Source organism: Nanorana parkeri, unplaced genomic scaffold (genome assembly GCF_000935625.1).
Source record: "Nanorana parkeri isolate BGI_ZX_2015 unplaced genomic scaffold, ASM93562v1 scaffold69, whole genome shotgun sequence".
Taxonomy (NCBI): Eukaryota; Metazoa; Chordata; class Amphibia; order Anura; family Dicroglossidae; genus Nanorana; species Nanorana parkeri.
In genome coordinates, this window is record NW_017306337.1 from 1,233,737 (window position 1) to 1,243,949 (window position 10,213).

Sequence of the window (10,213 nt, forward strand, 5' to 3'; positions counted from 1 at the left end):
TAGCATTATTGAAATAGATATTTACACCCCCTCAACATCTGAGCACCTCCTGTCTGACATATCACAGTCACCTCTTCATAAATACGGATCATTTCTGATTGCATGAGTTAGTTGAGAAATGTAGAACTTTTTTGTAGGTCTTTCTCTACCAAAGATGCAACTGTCAGTGGATCAAGTGATCAGGCTGGACCTCTGCTGTTCTCTCTAATAAGCCGGCACTTCCCTTGTGTTCCCACCCCGCTCCCATCCCCTCACATAAACAAGTACGTTTAACAGTGCCAATCATACAAGTTTGCAGAGCACTGCGGAACATTTTAACTCTCTAAAGTCAGCTTAATCTTGTAATAGATTTTCATCTAAACATTTAACAAAGCGGGCTAACTGCAGTGTTTGACATTTAGATACTAAAGAGAGAATCTACAATTCTGTACATGACACAACCTCATGGAAACACAATCATATGAAAAATCACAAAAAGAAATACATCACTTTCAGCAAACATTATGATATTGTACAGTGTGTGTGTGTGTGTATATATAGCCTGTACTTGTAGCAGCACATTCATTTATTTTGTTAGGCATTTAATTTAGAAGATGTTTGACGGCTTTGTTAGGAATGTATGACTTGGACAATAATTCAAGCCTGGTTTACATTTCCAATAATGGCTTAGTCAGTCTTATCTCGCCTAGGGACAAAAAAGGGTTACGAAATAGACCAGTCCATTGCCTGTGTCCAATATTTGTAAGCACTTGGAAATTGGGCATTGTCTTGATGAAAATACCATTGTGGACCTACCTCTTTGCCATCTAATGGTCCAGTTTGCCTTAGCCCCACACCAGGCTAGCTATTCTCAGCAGTAGTTTAGTGTTAAAGCATATCTCTGGCATATATGAACGTTTCCTCATAATTTATCCTTTTAAACACACTGCAAGTACATAAAAAATAACTGTTGATGTGCCAGAAATATAGTGAGCATGTGTCAGCCCTGACTACTACATTTCTGATGGATTACAAAGAACACAGACCCCTCTTTATCACCTCCCCTCCCATCTCCATATCCCCTCCTTTTTCTCAGGCATAAAGCACAGGAAGTTATCAGCTCACAAGATTTCTCGCAAAATCAACAGGTCTTTTTTGTACCTATTGGACAGATATAACAAAATTCCAGAAAAACAAATCACATTAACCGCACTCAGCAGACCAAAGCTCGGTACTCTTCCACAATCATCTCAACCAGTCACTTGAGGAAAAGCTCCCATCCACAAGGCTACTGGGATGTATCCTCATAAGCCATGCAAAAAGCACAAACAAAGAAGATAGCGCCCTTTCCTTGTGTGAGGTTTATTTTTTTTAAAACAAAATTTTCTTGAAGAATAAAAAACTGCTCAAATGTACACAGTGGAAATAAGCGGTATCATCCAGGACAGCTGATGTGTTTTGGGGAAGATCCCCCTTCTTCAAAGCAGGTATAACAAAACGCTCACACTCAAGATTCACATAATCTTTATCCAAGATTCACATATTTTCATAATTGGAAAAATATGTGAGACCTGGATGAAAGTTTTGTGAATCTCACATGAAAACATTTATAGTCGCTCAAATCCTTACGCATGCCCATTTTTTTCTGCTTACAACACCTCAACTTCGAGGACAAAATGTTTACTTGCTGCGTAATATATCCCCCCCACTTCCAGGTGCCATTGTAAAGAGATAATCATTGTTATTCACTTTAACTGTCAGTGGTCATAATGTTATGGCTGATTGGTGTATGAAGTCACATAGATGAGTAAAAATGTTACTTTTATATGTATTATAATATAAACAGTCCAAGGAAACTAAAGAGGTATTATTTTAAAAAAATAGAGGTTCTGATTGTTTCTGATAAAAAGTTGCTAAATGTTCTGTCCTCCAGGTCCCTGCTATTCTGTGCTACCTGCATACATTTTGTGTCTTAGACATCGTGTTGTTACAGATTTCTATCACACTTCGCATGACATTTTTCCTATTTCTACTGTCTAACCTCTATTGTGTTTCTTCTACATTAGTTACATGTTGAAGACACTGGTGAAATGTTACCCAAGTCCCGACGTGCACTCACTATTCATGAAATTACGGCCCTTGCTCGCTCCTCTCTGCATGGTGAGTTTAATCAAAAATGTCACATACTTAAGACTTTTTTCAATGGACGTATCAGTAGATTGTATAGAGAGTCACGGATGTTCCTTCATGAACCTTGTAACTTTCACGTTTATTCACTTTTATATGGGTATGAAATAACAAACAGTGCAAAAAGCACTGATAATGTCCAAGGTTCAGTAAACCATAGCAACCAATTAGATTGTATCTTTGATTCCCTGCCAAAAGGGAAGGAGATGATTTCTAGATGGTTGCTTTTGATTCATATTGAACATAACTCTTTCCCTTATCCAGTGGAATCTGTCATGAAGCCATCTTATCGGTATCTGATACAAACAGTTAAATGGGCTCATGAAGTTTAAATAGACTCAAGGGGATACATAGACTCATAGATAACACTGAGAAACAGGATGATCCTAAAGACAACACGTTCCAGCTGCAGTTTTATGACTTATTGTAACTGCTGATAGAAAAATTAGACACCTACCTGCAAAATTACTGTTAAGGGAGCAGATTGGAGCGCTGCACCATGGAGATGGTTGTTAAGGAACAAGGCAGTGTATATTTATTTCTTACTTGATCTGAGGAGGAATAAAATCATATGCAAGGTTACAAAAAGAAAAGAAAGAAATACAATTTTTTGCACTTTCCTTAACCTGGCCAAGGTTAAATGGATATTAAAACTAACCTAAAATCCACTTTTATGTTTAGTCATTTCCATTTCTCCCTTGCTGTTCCCTGATGGATTTTTCAGCCTCCTCTAAGTACTAGCTATGGTGGGTGTTGAAATATTTGTGCCATAGAAGCAGAGGCAGCAAGTCAGTGCCTCATCCACCTGTGAGCAGCAAGGGCTCAATGCATGTGTCAAGTAAAGCTGACGTGAAAGTAGTATGTAGGCTTCCATTGCATACCTCCTGCTAAAAATGTTAGTTGCTTGGCCGTTCAGCTAATTCTGTGGCTTCAGTAGTTTTTGAATCACAGACTACCACTGATTTTATGTACTGTATACGTGTTTCCGGTCACTTACCTGTACTGAAAATACTAAAGCTATATAATTAGCCACGCACCCAGCATTTTCTAAGGAGAAGAGCAATGACAGCCTTCTGGAAATAAATCTTGCAGAAAAAAATTCTGATTGGTAGACTTCTATGGGAGAAGAGACCATGTAGGTCTCTTCTGCCGTAATAGCTTATTTTTACCTGCCAGCAATTCTTTTTTTCTGCACGCTGAGCTGTGCATGCGCAGCTTAGTGCACAGACCTGGCACGCCGAGATGACGTAACTCCCGGGCGCATGTGCTGGAGTTACGTCATCAGGGCCTAGCCAATCAAGCAGCCGAAGAAGACTGGGGAGATGATGGAAGAGCGAGGCGAGGGAGTAGCCCCGCACTGGAGTGGATCACCATAATGTGCGAATACTGTAATGCTGTGAATACTAGCCCATTATAGCTAAAATTCAGACGGGGCTTCTTTTTTTTATAATTGCCTTTACTTCAACTTTAAGCAGAAAATATATATATTAGAAATCAGTTCAGTTGTTATTGAATGGGACATGCATGTTACAAGGGCACACAATTGCCTGACCTTAAAAACACACAGCTAAATAGTTGCAAACAGTTGTACACAAACACAATTACACAGCGGCATATCATTAAACATACAGACACCTGTGTCCTTTGTCTTCTCTTCGTGTGACAGGAATCTCACAGGTGGTGAAGGATCATGTGACCAAGCCTACAGCCATGGCTCAGGGACGTGTGGCTCATCTGATCGAGTGGAAGGGCTGGAGCAAACCCAGCGACTCTCCGGCTGCACTGGAGACTCACTTCAATTCATACTCACACTTAAGTGAGGGAGAACAGGAGGCCAGGTTTGCTGCAGGTGAGAAAACATCAGAACTAATGGATGAAGAAGCATAAATATGAACCTTCAACTTACTTTCTTTCTCATTGCTGTTCTTGTCTTCTTTCTCTCTTGTCCTCTCTCTCTCTCTATTTTATCTTTTTTCTCCTGATGGTTCTGGATGTGCTCATACTGCAATGCTTTTGCTGTGCATTTCATTGGAGTATCCTCCTACTGCTATTTCCCTTCTTTTATGCTGTGCTGATTGTTTTTTTTTTTTTGTTAAATAAATAACATGCTTTGATTCTTCCCACAATCCTCTGCAACCACCATATCTTTATTTTTGGCCATGTTGTTGCACAATATTTTTGTTTACCATTTTCTTTTTACAACGGTATGCTACTTATTTTGTTTTTCTTATTTCTCATATTTGTCTTGCCATCTTCAAATGCTTCCCACTAAATACAAAACATATGCACCTTTCCACTGTCTTTGTTTGCTGGGTTCTTGCTTTCTCAATCATGCACTACTGCGGTTCTGCTGCTGTTTGTCCATTCTTGCTGCTGTTTCTGTTCCTATTTTCTGTCCACTTTTTGTACATTACCAGGCGTAGCTGAGCAGTTTGCTATAGCAGAAGCTAAACTCCGTGCCTGGTCATCAATTGATGGAGAGGATTCCACAGATGATTCATATGAGGAGGATCTGCAGCCCTCTATGGACCATTCTCAACCTGCAGGTGGGTAACGGCACAACCACATATCTAAATATACAAAATCCAATATTCAAATAATAACTAGCGTCTATATAGAATAGGCACATATCTACCAAGTGAATAAGATGAGTCTCCTCTGTACAAGAAGATAAGTTCTCCAAAATGTCATCTACATCAGAGTACTTTATAGTTGACTTGCCCTAGTTATATGATTTATACTGATAGCCACATTAATTATTTTTATGTCAGCAAAAGTGATTTTTTTGTGATTTTGCCTTTTTCACACCTCAAAGCATTGAGCTGGCAGTAAATCACAATGCAAGAAACAGTGGGTGATAGCTTTACATTCAGGGGGTGCTACTTTTGGTCATTTAGGCCCACCTGTTTTGAAGGATTAAATTACGGTCTTCAAACTGATAACCATATATTTTACATTATTTAAGGTGGAACGCCATGCAAACAGATACGTGTTGTTGAAATGCATATATGTAATTCTGCTCATCTAGTCATGTGATTTAGACCGCTCCGCCACGCTGCTAAGTAGAGCGCTATTCTTGTGTAAGTTTTAAAGCATCTTGTGTTCCCTGGCTGCTTGGGAACAGATGATGATGATACTAATTCATCAACCAGTGTACAGCCTGGAGGTGAAGAGATGGCACTGGATGCTGCAAATCCTAACCAAGAAATAGGGTTGTCACCTGTTTAGCTCTACAGTGTAGTAAAGGAAATAAGTGGCTCAATGGAATTACAAATATTTTGATAAGGAAACAGTTACCATACTATATATATGTATTCCAAATGTCTATTTAGTGTATTTATATTGTTTGTAGTTTCACTTTATTACAAACTATTATGTAGTAATTGACCCTCAACACTAGGCATTATTAGCTTGTTTTTCAGCAGGAGAAATTTTGATTACATGGATTGTATTATGTATTCAGCTTTGGTTACTCAGCCCAGCATAAACATTAGCTCCTAAGTATTTGCTGTTGCATGTCCATGTAAAAATATTTATGGCAAAATTAGTTACATTTTTTTTTTTTTTTGGCTAAACCACATATGAAAGCAGTCATCTGTTGTTTCTTATATATAAAAAGGACAGCACGCACCAACTCGGTAAAGCACTGTGTGACTTTATTTTTAAAATAGTGAAAAACACTTGTACTTGAATAAAGATAATTTGTAAGCATGTATGTGGCTGTCGTGAACAGCAGTAGAATTCCCGATGTTCTGCCACAGTCTTCTCTGGCAAGGCCAGCTCTGGTGAAGCCAGTCTGTCATCCTTGAAACTCTCAGTGCTCATTGCCTACTACAATTATCTTTGTTGCTAAACAACACATTTTCCCAGGATGCCAGAACGGTGTCCTGCCAGAGGAGAATGCAACAGTATATTATGAGCCCTGTTCCTGGGATGTTCAGGTGAGCTTCCACCAGTTTTCCCTTCATTGCACCAAGGAACAGCCTTACTTACCAAGGCTTTTTTTTTTTTATGGACTGCAACAAATATTTAAACAGTTTTAAAAATAAATGTTACAGTGCTAAACCAGGTTCATTGGTCCTGTTCTCTTCTGATGTTGTGCTTGTCTTATTCATCTACTAAAGATACTTTAGACATTCTAACCAACATCTTGGCTACCTTTGCTATCCCTGATTAGATTGTATTTTATTTACATTTTTACCTCATCTTCTACTGTATGCTTTTATCAGGTATTTAAAAGTATATGCACTTGTGTTAATTTGTTTACTGAGAGAGCATAGAGCACTAGAATTCATTAAAGCTTCTAGTGTCTTTTCTGATAAGTGAGTGAAGGCAATTTTTCATTCCTCTAGATTTTCTAAGTCCTGTGCAGAAGGATCTGGTGTCATCCCGTGTATGCTGCTGTGACAGTGACTCCTCACGTACTCTGTCTCCTGAAACCCTGTGCTCCAGCCTGTGCAGCCTAGATGAAGAACAGCTGCTCTTGGGGTCTCCAACACAGCTGGTTGAAGAGTCTTTGCTCATCAAACCTCAGTCAGTTCTAGGTCCCTATGATCGCCTTCAAGATCTGGAATGTGAGGACTCTTCATATTCCATGTCCTTCTCTGAGTCTTGTTTAAGCCCCAGTGAGGACGAGCTAATTTCCTTCCCTCCAATAAGTCGAGGGTCAGGGATGCTCTCTTTGCGTAGAAAGGGCTCAGATGTGGTGTCCTCTGGGGTTGTATCTCTAGACGAAGATGAAGAAGACCAACCCTGACCTGAAATCATGCTGCTCCTCTTGCAACTGCCGTTAGGTATCATCCCATATTTTTCTGATTACGATAATTCTTTATTTCAAAAATCATGGACTAATCAGAGGGCATTAACTCACCTAATCATTACTTTTCTTTCGAAAATAATTTGATTTGGATGTTTATTTATAAGTAATATTCTGTTTCTCTTTATAGTGACTTTTCCCTTCAATTTCCTATTTATTTTCACGATCTTGTGTCTTTAATTTAATTCATTACCTTTCTCACTTTTTTCTTTTCAAACAACTTAATTGCCTGTTTGACATGTCTTAAGCATTTGGTCTGTTTTGCATGACCCTTGCCCTATGGTACCACTCTTGCTCAGTGGAGGGCCTTTAAGCTGTTGTCTGCATGTCTTGCACCCCACTTAATGCCACCGCTCAGAGATTCCACCTCCAGCCCAGCTGTTGGCGGTGGAGTTCCCATTTGGGGACAGTGGCAACATGGCTTGTCCCTGTTATTTTTTTTTAATCTGTTTCCAGTTCTGTGGTTCCCTATGCTCCACAGATTCCAGGCAGCAGATGAGATGAACATTGGGTATGTTATGGATTCTGTGATATTAGTACAGCTTCAGGACTGTAAAAGGACTTGTGGAGCTCCAGTGACACTGTGGGGGACCCTACTCCATGGGGGCTCTGCGGGAGCATGCTTTGTGCAGGGGAGACCCTTCTTTTCTAGCGTTTTGTACGTGTCTGTTTGCTGCTCTTGGAAGGTCTTGTGCGGTAACATCGAAAGTTTGTAACTCATTTTCCTGCGTCTATGACTTGACCAGCTGTGTATATATATAAAGATATATAAAAAGCAAAATGTGTACATTATTACACTGAACTGAGATAACTCTTTGGTAATAAGAGTCAGAGCCTGTTATGAAGATCATGGATTAATGTATGTCTAAAAGGTACATATACTGGCACATGCTTCACTGATCAATAATGTGTTCTATTCAACTTTCCAAGGTGTATTATTATCACCTGTTGGTTGACATAAGGGCATGAGTGTTTTATTTCCCTTCTCCCAATTGATTAGTTTGCAGGAAAATACCTAATTGGTGAAAAGGAGAATTTTATTTTTTTCTAATGTATTGGATGTAGGCATCACCAAGTTTGTTTTACTTGACTGTTTAATCCCTGCATCACCCTAAAACATATTTTGCCTCCTTTACTTTGGAATTGAGTTATTTTCCAATATTGCAGATTTTATGAGACTATTTATAAAAGAAGTGTTAGGTTAGAGAAATGTGCATATTTTGAGATCCCCAGCTATCTTAACAAATTCACCGTTTTACAAGCTTTTTCAAAAGCAGCCAGCTGGCACACTGAAAAAATAGTAAACTACTCTATGAAAATTTATGAAAAAGGGTGGATCATTTTTGGAAGGAAAAAGAGAGAAATGGACCAACACCGGCAAACTTGGAGGAAGGAAAAAAGGTTTGTCTTGCACTTAACTTCTTTCATTTCAGTAAACTAGCAATGCAGATGATTTTACTCAATTCAATGTGGCCGACTTCAGTGTATTGTTACAAAGTGTAAAAAGTCAGAAACTTGAAAAAGGAGAATTGACACACTGTTCTGCTGAACAAATCTTCAAAACATGCATTTATAAGTAGGATTTTAAAAATTGCCACAAACAGACAAGATTACTCGCAATGTCCTCATCAACATTAGCAAAATATGTTTAGTCCATGCTGCAACTAATATTTGAACATGACTCCCCGTGTCTTTTCTATACTAGTTACAGAAAAGTAATTTGTAACATGTATAATTTACATTTATGGATATTTAGGGGTCTATCCACTAAGCTGCCGTAGGCAGCCGAGTGACTAACCGACCCGCAGCGAAGTGAGTCGAACGCTGTTTGGCTATTCACTTCAGGCTTGTACGGCTGATTCCAGCCGTATATCCGCTAAAATCAGCCGTAAATCGGGTGGCATCGGCTGGCTTCGGATCGGCCAAACAGGCTCAGCCTGTTCGACCGACCCGAAGTGCAGAAAGAGTTTGACTCAGCCGATCCAACATCTGGATCGTCTAAGCCGAACCTCCAGCAGGCTACTCGCTGCTGTTCGGTCTATTCTCATAGATGCCGAACAGCAGTGAGTGAATAGCCAAATGCCGCCGAGCGGCATTCGGCTCGGCTATTTTGATCGGTACCTCTGTGGTACCGAGCAGAATACAAAAACTGTTAAAAAAGTAGAAAAGATAAAATAAAAAATGATTGGGCGGAGCTAGCAGTGACAGCTAGCTCCGCCCAACTGTTTTCTATTGGCAGGGCGGTTCTGGTGCCGTCAGAATAAAAAAAAAAAACACCAAACGTGGTAACCAGGGACGCTGATCTGTCTGTGCAAGTGGCCGGAGCCAGCCGTGAGATGACGGCTGGCTCCGGCCAGCAGTCAGTAGCAGACTGTCGGCCGGCCATTCGGCCAGCTTTGGCTTTCACCCCGGCTCAGTCGAGCCGAAGTATATGCCTTTGGCTCGACTGAGCCGCTCGGCCGACTTCGGCAGCTGTACGGCTATAGTGAATAGCCCGAAGGGGTCCTGGGCCGAAGCTACGGCTCGATTCTTCGGCAGCTTAGTGAATAGACCCCTTAGGCTAGAGGTGTTGCTTACCTATTTACATTTAGGCACACGATTGATGTTGCTGAATTACTTCTATTTAGGTATTAGTAATAGGTCATATTTGAATTTTTAGTTAATGATGTGATCTCACTATCGCTCCTTTTGTATAATTTCTGACTCTACAGTACCCTTCTAATGTAGAAATTATCAGAAATCATATTCTCTTATGATAGACACACTTTCCAGTTTACCATTTCAAACATTTAGTGATTTGAACTTCATCAGTCAGACTTGCCTATAAATAAAATGTTCTGCAGCAGGCATTATAGAGTGTTTTGAGTGGAGTTTTGGTCACATAGGCAACTCAATTTGATGATTAGTCTTATAGAAGTTGAAAGCAATGTATAAAAGACATGGTACTGGTGTATCATAAGCTTTAAATATCCAACTATTCCAGTACTAGTAACCTCTTGTTTTTCCACTAACATTTTCTAGGAGCTATAATAGGGAACATTTTCTTAGTGACTAATGATCAGCATTTATATCAGGCACCTGTGTAATTCATGCTCTGCAAGTAAGATTCTGATCCTTTCATGATTTTTCAATGTCACAGCAGAATTAGTTACATCAAGACAGGTGTCACATTTACCTCATCCCTAACACGGGGTCGAGTGTTCTCGCCACCTTGTATCTAATTAGAATTCA

The 10,213-nt window shown here is 39.7% G+C and overlaps 1 protein-coding gene across 2 annotated transcripts in view; it reads left to right on the forward strand.

Annotated features, from left to right (window-relative positions):
• The window catches only part of FAM131A (family with sequence similarity 131 member A), a 71,672-nt gene extending 63,909 nt beyond the window's left edge, over positions 1–7,763 (forward strand). For both annotated transcript variants that reach the window (XM_018576513.1, XM_018576514.1), the window contains 4 exons: positions 2,046–2,139; positions 3,833–4,015; positions 4,584–4,712; positions 6,519–7,763. In XM_018576513.1, the coding sequence (XP_018432015.1) occupies positions 2,046–2,139; positions 3,833–4,015; positions 4,584–4,712; positions 6,519–6,922 (810 nt within the window). In that variant the 3' untranslated portion in view covers positions 6,923–7,763. The remainder of the gene's footprint in view (positions 1–2,045; positions 2,140–3,832; positions 4,016–4,583; positions 4,713–6,518) is intronic.
• Positions 7,764–10,213: the final 2,450 nt, after the last annotated feature.